This window comes from Botrytis cinerea, chromosome 14, assembly GCF_000143535.2.
Source record: "Botrytis cinerea B05.10 chromosome 14, complete sequence".
NCBI lineage: Eukaryota > Fungi > Ascomycota > Leotiomycetes > Helotiales > Sclerotiniaceae > Botrytis > Botrytis cinerea.
Genome location: NC_037323.1, coordinates 1,579,198 through 1,595,140, shown reverse-complemented (window position 1 = coordinate 1,595,140; position 15,943 = coordinate 1,579,198). Strand labels below are relative to the sequence as shown.

Sequence of the window (15,943 nt, the reverse complement as noted above, 5' to 3'; positions counted from 1 at the left end):
CTCCGTCACTCACTAGCGTCGGCATTTTTCGGTGGGATGCCGAAGAAGTTTTGATATTGGGATTTAGATGCATTGTAAAGTACTAGGTAGCTTGGAGATATTATAATTTGAGAATACCCAGGTATTCATGATTTATTCTGGCTATTTTGTTTTTTTCTTAGCTTTAGAGTCAATATCGCAACACTCAAGCAGCCCTTTACTCTTTGCCATAGCGCGTAACATTCGTAATGGCAGTAATTTACCCAGTTCCCTCCCTTCTCATGACATTGCAGAACCTTCCAAGTAATCTTTCAGTACTTGTTCCTACCCTCAAGATCTAGTCCATGTGTAGCAACTTCTTAGTAGCAGAAATCTTCAGATCTGCCTTCTTCTTATGATATCGATGAACCATCCAAGCAATATTTCAACCGACCATCAATCACTCAAGATGAAGATTCAGGTCTAGCTACCAAATTTCTCAACGAAAGATCATACACAATATCCTCAATCTTCTTCACATTGTACTTGATACCATCACTTCTTCTCCTCAGAACATCATTCTTCAAATTAAGAATCTGGAATCCTGCATGTAGATCCTTAACGAATTGACTGATTTGTAGAGGTCTGTGGTAATCTCCAAGAGTAACGGAATTGATAGCCAGTCGTGAAAGCTCTTCGATCAAGGAAATGAGGGAGAGGAGGTATTCTTCGATACTGATGTGGAATGCATCTCGGTCTTTGAGGTTGACGGGGACTATTATCTCGTTAGGTGTGCTATTCGTAGGGAGCCTATGTGCAAAGTACCTTGAAGAATCTCTCCTACTTCCTCGATAGTGAGAAGTCTTCCTGATTGAGCAGGCTTTCCATCTTTGTTCAAACCACCCAGCCATCCGCAGAGAAGAATAGCAAAGATCACATTCTGCACATCTCTTGTCCAAATCCCATTGTACCTATTCTTATTAGTAAGGTGTTCCATCGAAGATTCCAGAGCACATACTTGTAATATGGATGATTTGAAGCAATGCTCGCAAGCTTTTGAATACTTTCAGCTTCTTCCTTTATAGCATTCTCTGCAGACACAAGAACAGGCTGCACTGTGAGATGTCAGATGGCGGGGTTTAACACAGACAGCTTTGGAAGACTTACAGTGAGAAGCTGGTGTTGAATGAGCTCGAGACAAAACTGATTGAGCATTTCTGCATTGTCTCTCCAATGTTTGTAGAATAGCTTTCAGTTGATCTCTTACTTCTGCATCTTCATCGATCTTAGTTTGTAGATCTTCAAAGATCTTTGGGTCAACCATTCCATTGAGATCCGACATTTTGCTTCAAGGTTATTGGAGGGGTATGGTGGTGGGGGTGTTTACTTTGCAGATTTGCTGTGAAGGTTGAGCTGCGAAGAATAAATTTCACGTCACACAAACAAAATATTTTACCATCAATACAAATAGTATAGTACATTTACTTCACAACGCGTCATGGCATCGATCTCGCGAACGCAGTTCTCAATGCAACGCGTAGAATTAGGTATCAGTTCGAGACGACTTTTACATATTTGTGATACAACAGCAATTTTCATAGACAGCTGAAGGTTACAAGACTCTTCCACATATTCCACAATATCAAATCTGTACTGAGAGCAATGGTAGACGGCATGCACACATATATGTTCATCGTCACAATAGTTGTCATCATCACCATCTGCTATGCCTGCGTAATCAAGATAATTCTAACCAACCTCCACCTAAACACAACTGAAGACCAAATCACCCAAGACTCTTCTTCACAATCCAGGCAAGCCCGAATTTGCAATGAAAAGATGTTCGCTTCACCTGGAGGCAGTGTAATACCAGGGAAACTGTGGGAATGATCATGCGCAAGCACAGCGGACCAATCCCGAGGGACAAAAATAAGTATAATCAATGTGACCGTCAGTGACGATCTTTCAGAGATTAAACTGAAAAGAACAGATACTACACTTGATCTAAGCCTATAGAGAGAAAGTCTTGTTAGCAAAAGACTCAAGATGATGAAGTAGAAGAGTGTGAAAAGTAGGGGGTTACTTACCAATAGGCAAAGAGAGCTAAGGAAAAAAAAAAGAAGAATCAGGGAGGGAGAAGATGCTTATATAGATGTTGGGTACTGGCCTGTGCGCGCTAAGGAAGAGCCCAGTTGGTGCAAACATGTTTGGCGAAAGAACAAATATGACAAACAGCTTTGACCGCCCGTTCTGCCGTATGTTTGAAGTACTAGACAACAAAAAAAGCTAGCAACATTTGGTCATCCTCTCACGTGCTCTCTGCTCGAAATGCTCCACTTCGTATTTATGCAATGAGGAAGTTTACTAATTAAACTGTTCTGAGTACTTATTAGCTGTTCTGAGTACCTAGTATGTACACCTACTAGGTAGGCGCCAAATGGACATTGTGCTCAAGAAATGCATGTTCAACTAAAATGGTCAAGACGAATAGTACATTCAGACATCCGCAGATCAACTATAGTCATGATCAATTCATTTTGTACCTTTTACCTCCATCAGTTATAACAAGTGTTGTCCCTCATCCTTTTCAAAATGATACCATTTGCATACTACTTTCTCAAGTCTACAAACGAAACGTATCCGCTCCTCTTCCATGCGGCTTGTGTCTTCTGGAAGAGATAGATTACTATTGGCACCATTACATCTCTATTCACTTTAGAGTATTCAACAGTCTGGACTACAGTCTGACATTGAAGATCATCAAATCTCCAAACCAATCAAAACATTCAAATCATTTGAGATACTGAATGTGATTGGAACATTAAAGTTTTTTCAGATTTTTAACCATTTAAATTTAGACATTCAAAGCCTTGTGTTGCTGGACTGCAATCCAGACTATTAGATACCCTGGTTGGCTTCTTCTAATTCACGAATCCTACTTTCCACCTTCCACATTATCCCACTTCAGATTTGCTCTCTTTCTATCGACCCGGCCCATTACAATCACACTCATCTCAATGTTGAGTTAACGTATTCTCAACCGGACTTGGACATTGAATTAGTTGAGAGGCTAATAAGTGTGGTGGTAATGAAGGTTGGTATCAAAGGTTGCTAGCCATCTTGTCTTCTCCTACTTTCAAAAATTATCATGTCTCAAAGCTCGTTTCCAATTGCAGCTCAGTCAAAGAAAGAATCAGTCGTACTATGTACATTCTTCACAAGACATTTGGTCTATGAGATTGACCTCTTCCCCTCCCAACCCCGCAAATTTCAGCAGCTCAGACTACAGACCGGTCAAAATCTTCCAGTAATACAAAACACTTCAACATCCAGAATTCATTTGGTATTTTGTTCGATTTGAATCTTTGTATTGGATTCAAACACTGAAAGCTATTGATTGTCAGACTGCAGTTTGGAACCTGCTTATATGCCATCAATCCCTACAGTTGTTCTTGCATCTCCTTCTATGTTACTAGAGGCAGGATATCCAATAGTCTGGACTGTAGTCTGACAATGAAGATTACCATTTTATCAATCAAATTCAATATCTCAGATGATTTGAATATCTTAATTCAGTTGGAGATTTGATAATCTTTTTTATAAGACTAGAATCCAAACCATTGAATATCTATGGCAACATGTTTTCTGAATTTCTCGTGCTTTCGTTCCATATTTTGGTTCCATTCTTTCTCACTATCTGACTAGTTCTCACATTTAATTGTTATCACTCTTGCTTTGATAGGTTTACTGTGTTCGAGTTATCTCGAAGGTTTCTGTCAAATCAGTCTTTGGTATGATGTCAGATGTGATATTCATTTAAGAAATTCCATTTTCTTTACTATCAAACCTTGAACTCTCTCAAGATCGCACCTTCCCCATTTACAATGCTATCAGTTATCCTATTTTTCTATTGATTCTAACAGCATGATTTTTTTTTATAACCAAAAGTGAAAAATGCAGACATGTTCACTACAGAGGGACAGTTATTCACTAATTGTTCTATTTAGATTATTCGAAAAAATGATTTAATTCGACTTTTTATCTCACTGGCCGACACTGAGATCTGATTAAATTTTCGAGAGCCTCACTCCCGATGCGTTTCCGCTGATAGCAGGTTCGTTCGAGTGGACTACAAACGACGAAGCACCTACAATGTAGGTCCTAAATATCACTTTGGTATTCTGTCTACAGAGCCAGTTTGTGAATAGGATTAAGCGATCCTGGTCTATCGCCCAGTCTACTGAATAAATGGCGAAAGGTCACTCACTTACCTACCTACTACATGATGGTTTTCTCGCTGCCTCGAAAGCATTTTTCGTCGAGAGTAAATCTGAATATCACTTTTGATCAATCATCACTTTCGATTAACTGTCACTTTCAATAATTAAATACCCCTCATTAGTGAATTTGAATATCACTTTCAATAGTCACTTTCGATTGACCCAATCTGCTTATAAACAACCCCCTTCCCCCCTCAATATCCTTTCACAATTTTTCTTCTCTTCTACACAAACAACCATCAGTTCATAAGTTACGCAATAAAAAACTTCCAAATAATTGTAGTGATTGCTATGAGTAATCTAAAATTCAAAATACAATATCTTCAGGATGGGATAGAATGAGATGGGATTATAATTGAGTATGACTTTTGACCAAATAATTAAAGAGAAGCTGGGCCCGGAATATTGTTGGGGATGCACCCCTTATGACACAGTAAGCCTTCACCTTTTCATACAAAAGAATCATTGGCATATTGAGTAGTGTGTGTGCAGGAAACCGACTTGTCGATTCGTAGAGTATGAAGCTCTATATAAGGGAATGGGTTTCATTACAATGTAGATCTTCGTGCTCAAGATCAATCATTAGTTTTATACTATAGTTACGAACATTGCAATCAGTTATAACCTTATTGAATTCTTATTTTAAATCTAGTCTAAATAATTTCGAAAGATCTCTAGACACTTGTACATGACTCTAGAGGCAGCTTCCGTAACGGAGGATTATTAAAAGAGGTAAATGAATCATCTTTATCTTGAAATCATTAGGTGGGCTAAATGAGTATACGATTCTTACAATTGTGGCAGCTGATTGAGCGTCCACAATCCAGTCACATCAGTAAAGGTTTCTTGACCCTCAAATCCACCTATTACAGCACCTCGACCAGCCTGCCAAAATGGGACATCGACAAAGATGTAACCGGTAAGTTGAGTACCCCACTTTCGGACCACCCCTCTTTTGGACCACCTAAAATCTTACCCCATTTTAAGCACTACCTCCCAACTTCATCTTTAATAAATCAACAACCACATATTCAATTGATATAAGATTTTAATACATTATCAATTAAGCTATGACAAAGCCTTATACTGAAGATGATATTGCTGCAGCACTTTTTGCGATTGCAGGAGGCATGTCTATGCGTAAGGCTTGCTCAGAATATGGTATTCCCCGCACCACTTTACACAACCGTATAAATGGCCACCTTTCACATAAAAAAGGTGCACAAAACCTACAGAAGATAGCTCCTGTGCAGGAGAGAGCTCTAGCAAATTGGATTTTAGTACAGGAAGCCCTAGGAACTAGCCCTACCCATCGTCAAATACGAGAATTAGGAGAGTCCATTCTCAACCTCGAAGGAGGTGATTTATCTCTGGGCAAGCGATGGATACATAGTTTTTTGGAAAGAAACCCAGAGATTAAGACTAAAAGGCAATATAAAATCGATAATGCCCGTATCAATGGTGCAACTACCGAAATTATAAGCAAGTTCTTTGAAAAGTTGGATTTACCAGCAATTAAGCATATCAAGCCCGAAAACAGATGGAATATGGATGAAGCTGGTATAATGGAAGGCCAGGGTCTCAATGGTATGGTACTTGGGAGTTCAAAGCGACGTTTTATTCAGAAAAAGCAACCCGGTTCAAGAACGTGGACCTCTTTTATTGAGTGTATCTCAGCTACGGGAAGAGCACTTTTACCTTTGGTTATATTCAAAGGTAAAACACTTCAACAACAATGGTTTCCCATTAAACTTGATAACTATGAAGGGTGGGAGTTCACTGCTACAGATAATGGGTGGACTACGGATTCTACAGGTTTGGAATGGCTAAAAGAGGTGTTTATACCACAATCAGCACCAACTCGACCGAAAGAAGCAAGACTCCTTGTTTTGGATGGGCATGGAAGCCATGAAACCACTCAATTTATGCTTGAATGCTTCAAGAATAATATACACCTCTTATTTTTACCACCCCATACATCGCATGTACTACAACCTCTTGATTTATCAATATTTTCACCTCTGAAAAAAGAATATCGATACCACCTCAATACTCTCGATTCATTGACGGATTCTACTCCCATTGGCAAAAGAAACTTTCTTGCCTGCTATCAGAAAGCTAGATTAAAAGCTTTAACACTTCGAAATATCACTTCTGGGTGGAAGGCTTCAGGTTTATGGCCTCAAAACCGCGCTAAACCTCTTTTGTCCAGATTATTGCTCGAAAACAGTAATCAAGAGGTTGTATATCAAAATCCTGTTTCAGATGATGATCCCGAGCTTCAATGGAATATACATTCATCTTTTATTGCATGGAAAACCCCTCAAAAAGGAAGTGATATTCGAAAATATGCTGATATAATGGAGAAAGTTGATGAGACCGATATTCCAACTCGCCGGCTGCTTTTTCGAAAGATTCAAAAAGGATTTGATGCTAAGGACTATGAACTTGTACAGTCCAAGAAACGAATAAAGCAATTGGAGCAAAAATTAGAAGAGATTATACCTAAAAAAAGAAGGATGGTAAAAACTAGTCCAAATTCGAGGTTTGCAGGGATAGAAGCTATATATCAAGCTCAAATTGAAGCTGGTGATCGGGAAATTGAGATAAAAGACTCTGATAGTATTTATGAAACTGACACTACAGGGGATTGTATTGAAGTTGAATAGTGGTTGAGTTATTGAAGTTTAAAATTCATATATATATATATTTTTAGGTGGTCCAAAAGAGGGGTGGTCCGAAAGTGGGGTACTCAACTTACTGGTCAAGTTCATAGCAAAAACACCTTCATCTCCCAGATCCCATCGTATGATCATACCTGCAGGTGCTGGAGTACCAGGGACGAGCGGCCATATCTGACCCTTTCCCCAGCCTAATGTGTTATTCTCCCTGTTTTGAACACAGCGAGAGGCGAGTATTTGTCCATCTGCCCACCGGGCGAGGTATTCAGAACTAATGTCCAGGCCATCTTGCGTGCGCGAGTGCCACCATACAACGGCGTAGGGCCCTACGCGAGCGTGACCCCAAAATGCGGCCTGCACCGATGTCTCAAAAGGACGATCAACCCAGGTTTTGTCATGATAGCCATATCCTTCAAAAGATATGGCCGTGTCGTGAATGTGGATAGAAACAGTGGCGTTAGCGTCGGGTATCGCATTGGCCCATCCAACCCCTGGGACGGTTTGCTGCTCAACGCCTGCTGCATCGATGCCGCAGGAGTAATGAGGCGCGGCAAGCTGTGCACTGATATTAACTTATCGATATTGCCATAATAAGGATGAGAAACGCTTACACTTCCCTGCAAAATCAGAGTTCCTGAGATCCCAACCTCAGTCGAATTAACAGTCACCGTGTAGACCGGTCTCGGTTTCAAGAGGCTCGTACCTGACCAAGAGAAGTCGTTACGGCCAAAGTAGGCCACTCTGGTACCGTTTTCGTCGTTTTCCGTTATGTTGACATTTTCAGCCTCGACTTCATAGCTGTAGGCTGTACCATTGGCAAACGATCCGTACAGCGTGACTCGATAGAGAGACTGTGATACGTTGGCACTATCAGTCGGAAACTGCACCTCGAAGTTGAAAATGATAGTTTCATTCGTCAAGGGATTCATAGCGTCAAAGTACCACCTGCAAGCTTTTAGCTAAACGTACAGACAGTTGTATCGGTGTGACTTGTTGACTTAACATACGAGTCAAATGTGGTAGCATTCGGAGCTGGATCAAGCTTGAAGAAATCGGCCTGCCCGAGGGCTTTCGTGACGAATTCGACCTTGGTGGTACCGTCGTACTCTTCGTTGCTGAGAGAGATAAGTCGGTCTTGGGTAACATGAGCAGCGGAGCAGCATGCTGAAAGACTTGCTCCTAGCATCCAAAACCTTTCAAGGAAGTGCATCGCAAAGTTTGGTGGGAATATTGTGGGATAATATTTGTGAGATAATCTAGGCGGTATATGAAGAGTTTTCGATGTAAAGGTGCCTTGTGAATCACAGGGAAGATGCTGATTATATACTGCTATCTCATGATCATTTCGTTAATGAGTAACTCGCCTGCTATGAAGGACCACTGCTCCCACACCGAACATAGAAACCGAACAATCCGCGTGTGCAAGTACTGTCCTGCAGCTGCATTGTCGACCTGCAAGACACTCTAGATGAGTGTCTGTTTAAACCTCCAGACATCTATAAATATAGACTGGGCAGCCCCTCTCGGAGAACGGCTGCCCTATTATCAAGCTATATATCCATGCCGCTACCCTGTATACTGATAATGGGTTTGAACAAGCCATAGCCCGAATACGAAAAAACTTTGTTTCCATTCTAGCAATCTCAAGACGTGGTTGATTACCTCTTACACTTTTCTCGAACAGATGAACTCCCGAGGGCCGGCCCATCTACTTACTCTGCCTTTCGAGAAAGATTTAATAAGCTCGTCCCTGGTTCTAAGACTAAAATCACGCGTAGAGATTATATCAGACGACGAAAAAGTCTCTGGAATGACTTTATGGATCTTAGCCAATGGAAATGTAGGAAGATAAGAATGGTTTCAAATTCTGAATAAACATAGGACACGTACTCGGACTCGGGCTCGTACTCGAATGAGAAAATATGATCTCCAATAAAGCTTCAAACGCGCTTCGATTGATCCTTTTAATTCAATCAATCAATTCTACCCTTATTATAGGGCTTAAGCTAAAACTAGTTGCAGCATTTGCTAGCTCTCAATCGCTTTAATCTAATTATCACTTTTTCGATTGTTTTGTTAATTTCTTTAAGGTTGTAAATTGAATTGAAATGTGTGAAGGACTATTATAAAAGGATTCAATTTTACCTTAGAATTTAAAACTAAAGAAAGGAGGGGAACTATAAGAGCTCCGTGCTATATACACTTGAGAGTCACGTGCTACTCTAAGGTCCTAGAAGCTAGGTGACTATTAGCAGCATGACTAAAGCCAGGGAACGTCTCATCTGTCCCCAAGTTTCTCGAGAACTGCAAATCCCTCGAATCACTTCTGTATGAACTAGTTCATACAGAAGTGATTCAAAATACTATCTGCTAGTATGACGACCGTCATTTCTGATCTCATAGATTTGCGTGGCACTCGGACGTCATCATGATTTTCTTCTGTTTGTATCTTTCACAAGTCGCGGGAAAATAGTACGCCGCGCATTTGTTCCAAGCATTGTCATGTCTAGCCCGTTGTCGAGTGAATGGCATATGTATAGTCACGTGATCTACCGCCTACATGTCTTGATCACATAGGAAGACCTTTCTTTCTTAGTATAGTCCTTGTATCTAATTACTGGTCTTAAGACTATTTTCATACTATTCCTTGTGGCGCGCATGACATACTATATATTGGTATTTACCCCTAATTTATAAAACGAGAGAATCTAATTCGAGTTATTAACCGACTCTCTCGCCATGTAAATGTTCAATTAAAGAATTAGAGAAGAAGATTGAGAAGAAATCAATAGAGAATATTTCAGACAATTTAGAGCTGAAACTAGAGGAGCAAATTATATACCTTATATAATAATTAAAGAAGAGTTCGAGTTTATTACAAACCGCGTAATAGTAAATAATTGTAAGTTTTTCGTCGAACTTATTAGATTAAAGTATACATATAAGATCACTCTCTTAATTTGATATAATTTTCTATGCTTATTATGTTTAATTCTATTTAGAGATTCTAAGAAATCGACAACTCTACATAATAAGAACCATTGGTTTAAGTGGAGTACAGATGTCGTAGAACCTATGATTAGGTTCTAAGTGTCAGGTTTTATTCAGTCTAAAGAGTCGGCTAAGTATGAATCGAACAGGCCTTACATAAGGGCTATTCAAAGAGCTAGCCTTCGCTTTCGCTTAAGTGTAACTACAAAGGCCTCTGATATAAAGTCATCCACCTATATTCACATGAGAACCGATACACTCCTTCCCATTTAAGCCTTGCAATAATCATGACGCCCAGATCCCCCATCCCGGCAGCTGTTCTCTCCTCCGCAAATCCCAAGAAACTCCAAATCATTCCCACAATTCCACAAAGAGTTCCAGACATTCCCACTCCAAAAATTGCAGTCCCCAATCACTTTGCAGAGTCTATTGGAGATGCGGGTATGGTAATCTTCGTCTATGTAGGAAAAAAAGTTAGTCGACGCTGAAAAGTTACAATTGATGTACTTCTGGGCAAATGAAGACAAAATATGAATCAACTTGCTGTAATTGTTGATCAGATTCCAACCACAATAATGCAGATTTACATGACAGTATCGTTCCTTAGAAACTTCAGCCAATGTAACGAATTGAGTGAAGCTTGTGATGGTAGAGTTGCCTTCTACCAAAAAAGATATTGGCGAAGCGAGAAGACTCGGAGCTAAGACCGAGGCGAAGAGGAAGAGTTTGGAAGCTTGGAAATGCATGTTGGCAAGTAATAATCAAGGATATAATGCTTTTGAACTTGATTTGGTTGTCTAAAGAAGATTGGAAGACTTGTGATAGTGGGAAGAATCAACACACTGAAAGGTGGTTTGAGGATCTTATATACTTTTGAGATCTTTGACTTGGCGGTTTCGGTTTGACTGAAAATCATATTCTGATCACGACTGTAAGTCTGGCTCTTTTTCAACTCTGTAGCTGACTGATCCAGTGATTGGAGTAGTTTAAGTTAGTATTATGGTGGCTGATATTGAAGCCTTATGTATTACTATAGTGGGGCGTATATAGAACGCGTCGTATACTATTCCAATGACTTAACTAATTAAGTTTTTCATGTTTATATGAAGTCAATCAAATATGCAGCTACTAAGCCCTCTGGTGGCAAGTTAGGTGTCACTATACAATAGATAGATGTGAGGCGCCATTAGTAGTAAATGATTACTTTTAGTATATAAGATAAGGTTAAACAGGAAAATAATTTTTTTAATCCATATCATAGGATAATTAACTTCTAGTTAAGTTACATTAGATGAGATTTTATACCACCATCAATACGGTTCTATGTTTCATATTGATAAGATGAATCTATACCAGCGATGACTTCTAAATAGCTGCTGATACCTGAAGATGCGAGGCATGTGTGCTATTGCAATTCATAGCTTATGCTTTGTCAGGAATAAGAACCTCTACATCCTCACTTAGAATGGCCTTACTTACCCGGATAAGACGTGTCTTATCCATTCCACTTGGCACAGTATCATTTGTAACAGCAAGACTGTAAAAGTCGAAACAGCTCTGCAGATGTGGCTGGCATAATATTATTTGTAACGGGAAAACTGTAAGAATCGAAAGAGCTCTGCAGATGTGGCTGGCGTAATATTACTTGTAACTGGAAAACTGTAAGAGTCGAAAGAGCTCTGCAGATATGGCTGACATAAGATCATATGTAATAGGAAAACTATATTCTGAGTAAGCCGCCTGATATATAGGCACGCCTTGTACAACGACGAAAAGTACTATAGCAATATCATGTTTAATAAAAAGTGTCATTATAGCTTTATTTGATAATATGTTAAAGTTTGATATTGATTAATAAGTAGATGATTATGAAGTTACTAGAAATAATAAACCTCAAAGGTGTTACATAAAGTGGAGCTAGGTTTTATGTGATTCAAAAGAGGGTTGGTTCGAAAGCGGGGTATTAAACTTATTATTAGGAGCCCGACATTGACATCTGAAATGAAAGTAAGCTATAGTTCATACTAGTTATAAAGAATTGATATAACTAGTACGTACTCACGCGTATATAAAATAAGTAGAAGAATATTTATTAATAATAAATGAATGTATTAGTGAATACTCTGAATACCTCAAGGAGTATACCACATTATCTAGCGCTGCAGTATCAGGCGGAGCCTTATGAAACAGAATGAAAAGATCAAGCATGTTCACAGATAGATTTATCGCTGACGGTAGTTGGTAAGAATATGTAGCAAGGTCTTCAAACACGATCACTTAAAATCACGCTATACCATCTCAAGACACTCATCCCGAAAAGAACCCCTCCTGCAGTGAGATCAGCATCTCCCACACGGATCAAAAGACTTCTTCGGCTAACCCACAATACTCTTCCCTCATATTCCCGGTCATCAAAAAGAGTGGTCTTTCCTCCCTCAGGCTCCTCCAATAATCAGTCGACCTAAATAATCCCTCACAGCCTCTGACAACCCACGCCCATTTTCTGGCAAAAGTTTCAGTAAGCTCCCAACCGCTCTCATCCCATGGATCTCGCCAAACGATTATTCCATTCTTTCTCCCCAACTTCGCACTCTTGACCCCTCTCATCTCTTGACATAGCTCTACTTCATCAAATTGATTATTCCTCCGCAGTAAGTTATCGCGTAGTTGAGGAATGGGTAAGAGATCTATCCATGGATGATGAGGGATCTCACGCTGAAGAGGTGTCGGATGAAGAGATACGGGCAAGGAGGTTAGATCAAGAGTGAAAGATGTGTGCCCTGCTGTTGGATTCACAAAGAATCGAGAGCATGCTGTTCGGGCCATGGAGGAAGTTGTTAGACCGAGAGTTTGAGCGTTGGCTACGAAAGCTCTCGTGGTATTAAATTGGATCAATGCCATTGCGTTATCCGATGACGGGGATGGATGGAGGTAATTCTGGTAGGCGCGGATGGAGAAATGTAAGAGGAAGGATTGTGTTTCCGGGGAGTCGGGTCGACATGCTTGTATTGAGTCGATATCTTCAATATTTGATGAATTTATATTTGATAGAATTTGCTGTGGGTATATTCGTTGTGCAGTAGCTCTGTATAATTCGGAGGCTTGATGACTACCACACGAGAAGTCAGATTGCGGTAGGAGCGGAGTAGAACTCAGATCGGGAATTCCATTATGGAGTTGTGACTGCCGCTCTTTCTGTATTTTAGAATTCAGAAGTTTCCGCTTTCCTATAAGTTTCCGCCCACATTAGCCTACAAGTAACGGCCAGAAAGTGGAGGAATCTCACTCGTGATTCTCTGATTCAATCGATCTTGCATCTTTTTCCTTCGGCCTTTGTCAGTGACACCCGCCCAATCCTCATCCAAAGATAAAATACCATCCTGATGTGGCATAAGCTGCAAAGGAATGAGATTTTGCTCCATATTTTAAGTCGTACGTATCATATGTAGTTGGCTGGCTTCTTCAATTCTATCAGATTGCAGTCCAAATCCAGGGTTCTGTGGATAATATGAATGGAGTGTAGATGTGCAGGGCTTCGAAGTTTATTAAATATTCTGCAAGTCACTGACTGGCACGCTAGCTTGACCACCTTTGAGTTTGCTTGGAACGTTGGATTAGGTTAGTACTGACTACTGAGGTACGAAGCATTATAAATAGCAGTGAAAGGAGAGTCTGAAGGCACGGCCCATAACCACTGAAAAATCACAGAGATCGAAATCATGGGAAGTGCCCAACGCTCATGATTCGCTCAAAGCCTAATTAGCTTTGGGTCTGTGGATCTCACCCCACATACTATTTTCTCGAGCGTCCAGAATAGAACAGTTGCTTGTGTTATCTGAATAATGTATAAAAATTACTTGTTACGGCTTATCGGGACATGCAAAGGACGTTTGGTTTCGTTCTTACACTGATAAACGATCTGGGTATAGCATGTTTAAGTTGAGGTTGATTTCCTATGATCGCTAATAGGAATCTCTCAATTACTCTATTAAACGAAATCTAAAAAAAATATCTCAGAAGAAGAAATCACGAGTCAGTACTCGAGGAGATATTCCCCAAAAGTGACGCTATTTGTTTGAAATGATCAATTGCAATTTATATAATCTTCATAGTTTCATCGTGAGAATATTAAGCAGAAATGTGGAGTCGCATCAACAAAGTTGAAGCTAATGCAACTGACTGACAGCTCGACCTCGCGTCCTATTTTAACTAGGAGGTAATATTTAACTCCGCGACATAGCTCTCTTGCGATATTCCGATGACGAAGCACCATACAACGATTTTAGTTACGTACTTATGAAGCATTTCATGTGGTACTTTGGAGTAAATGACACTCAATACACTATAAAAATTCGAAAGACTAGTCAAAGTGTCAATTTTTAGTAATCAAACAATGAGATCATTAAAGTAAAAGTAGTGCAGAAGAGATGGATTTACATGATATTAATAAGAAAGGTTGTCGTTCGACTTCTTCCTTTTTGTCTTTGTATACGTAGGACTTCATCGCATTATCAAGAAGATTCAACGCTTCAAAAACATCTTCATTTGACTTCTTCTGCTAAAAAATGGCACAAAACAAAGCAGCATGGATTAAGTCCTATGGCGCAAACCCACTGGTTATTGACGATGCCCCTATGCCTCGTCCTGGCCCAGGAGAGTTGGTGATCAAGAATTCGGCTTTAGCTATCGTATGTTATCACAGCCTTCTTTTGGTGTAAATATATAGATTGCATCGCTAATGGCCATTTAATGAGCAGAACCCTGTAGATTGGAAGATACAGTAAGCTCATTGTGACAAGTGTTCGACTTGTGAAATAGGAAGAGTTCTAATAAAATTTAGGGATCACGGTCGTTATCTTAATACGTATCCTTTCATCCTAGGGGAAGATGTTGCCGGTACGGTTGAAGCTGTCGGTGAAGGTGTTGTAGGTTTTCAGAAAGGCCAACGGGTCATTGCGTATGTAAACCGCTCCAGAAGCTCTCAAATAACATATCTCAGCCCAATTCGGCGCACAACCTATCATGAGATCTAACAAAGCACACACAGGCATTGCCACGCCCTTATGACTCGCGATCCCTCTAACTCCGCCTTCCAAAACTACACTCTCGTCACGGAAAAGCTCACTTCAGCACTCCCGGACTCTGTCTCTTTCGCACAAGGAGCGGTTCTTCCATTGGCTATTTCTACGGCATCAGCAGGCCTCTATCAAAAAGATACTCTAAATCTTCCCCTCCCTTCCGCCACCAACAAAACTGAAACCGACAACAAAAACACAATCCTAATCTGGGGAGGAGCATCTTCCGTCGGAGCCACAGCTATTCAACTTGCCGTCGCTTCAGGACTGAAAGTCATCACCACTGCCTCCTCCCAAAATAAAGAATTTGTTGAATCACTTGGCGCACAAGTCGTGGTTGATTATAAATCTCCTACCGTAGTAGAAGAAGTAGTAAACGCACTTCGTGGTAGCCAAATCGCCGGAGTATTCGATGCTATTTCCGAGATAAAGAGTTTCGAAACCGTGCACAAGATTCTGCAGAGTTTGAATGTATTTCCCAAGGTTGCGAGTGTGCTTCCGTTTGACAAGCCTACGGAAAAATTCTCGCCTAAGTATGGTACGTGCTGGCACCTTTTTTTTTCTTTCTTTCTGAGTAGCATTTTATCGGCTAACTTTTTGATATCCTGTCATGTAGTCACCGCTTTCACGATTATTCAGGAACCAAACCAATATGTTGGAGAAGCTGTTTGGAAGAAGTTTGTGCCAGAAGGTTTGGCGAATGGAAAGTTGCAAGCAAAACCTGAGCCGTATGTTGTAGGTCATGGATTGGAGGACCTTCAAAAAGCCTTGAACATCCAAAGGAAGGGGGTTTCGGCAAAAAAAGTGGTTATTACTTTGTAAATCTAGTTCTCTACTGAGTCTATATCTTTCAACTTTTACCTTTAGAAGACCCAACATAGAAGCAATTTTCAGAAACGCATAATACCGTTATTGGTTTTAGGAAATGGTTGTTGCTAATAGTAGGGGAACTTAAGTT

At 40.2% G+C, this 15,943-nt stretch overlaps 5 protein-coding genes across 5 annotated transcripts; 1 reads left to right on the top strand and 4 right to left on the bottom strand.

Moving 5' to 3' along the window:
• Positions 1 to 83: 83 nt before the first annotated feature.
• On the bottom strand, positions 84 to 1,418 carry BCIN_14g04050 (hypothetical protein). The gene is made up of 4 exons (XM_001547812.2): positions 1,126 to 1,418; positions 977 to 1,073; positions 784 to 929; positions 84 to 733 (listed from the first exon to the last, which is right to left on the bottom strand). Exons 1-4 carry the CDS (start codon positions 1,298 to 1,300, stop codon positions 423 to 425), a joined length of 729 nt encoding a protein of 242 aa, XP_001547862.1. The 5' UTR covers positions 1,301 to 1,418; the 3' UTR covers positions 84 to 422.
• Positions 1,419 to 6,900: 5,482 nt separating this feature from the next.
• Positions 6,901 to 8,222, bottom strand: BCIN_14g04040 (hypothetical protein). Its single transcript, XM_001547809.2, has 3 exons — positions 7,927 to 8,222; positions 7,531 to 7,864; positions 6,901 to 7,474 (listed from the first exon to the last, which is right to left on the bottom strand). The coding sequence occupies exons 1-3, from the start codon at positions 8,127 to 8,129 to the stop codon at positions 6,926 to 6,928; spliced, it is 1,086 nt and encodes a 361-aa protein (XP_001547859.1). The 5' UTR covers positions 8,130 to 8,222; the 3' UTR covers positions 6,901 to 6,925.
• Positions 8,223 to 9,970: 1,748 nt separating this feature from the next.
• Positions 9,971 to 10,824, bottom strand: BCIN_14g04030 (hypothetical protein). The gene is made up of 2 exons (XM_024697219.1): positions 10,455 to 10,824; positions 9,971 to 10,367 (listed from the first exon to the last, which is right to left on the bottom strand). Exons 1-2 carry the CDS (start codon positions 10,654 to 10,656, stop codon positions 10,180 to 10,182), a joined length of 390 nt encoding a protein of 129 aa, XP_024553034.1. The 5' UTR covers positions 10,657 to 10,824; the 3' UTR covers positions 9,971 to 10,179.
• A 1,164-nt stretch (positions 10,825 to 11,988) lies between these two features.
• On the bottom strand, positions 11,989 to 13,447 carry BCIN_14g04020 (hypothetical protein). Its single transcript, XM_024697218.1, has 2 exons — positions 13,197 to 13,447; positions 11,989 to 13,137 (listed from the first exon to the last, which is right to left on the bottom strand). The coding sequence occupies exons 1-2, from the start codon at positions 13,330 to 13,332 to the stop codon at positions 12,269 to 12,271; spliced, it is 1,005 nt and encodes a 334-aa protein (XP_024553033.1). The 5' UTR covers positions 13,333 to 13,447; the 3' UTR covers positions 11,989 to 12,268.
• A 949-nt stretch (positions 13,448 to 14,396) lies between these two features.
• Positions 14,397 to 15,891, top strand: BCIN_14g04010 (hypothetical protein). The gene is made up of 5 exons (XM_024697217.1): positions 14,397 to 14,598; positions 14,668 to 14,690; positions 14,751 to 14,867; positions 14,958 to 15,523; positions 15,602 to 15,891. The coding sequence occupies exons 1-5, from the start codon at positions 14,476 to 14,478 to the stop codon at positions 15,805 to 15,807; spliced, it is 1,035 nt and encodes a 344-aa protein (XP_024553032.1). The 5' UTR covers positions 14,397 to 14,475; the 3' UTR covers positions 15,808 to 15,891.
• Positions 15,892 to 15,943: the final 52 nt, after the last annotated feature.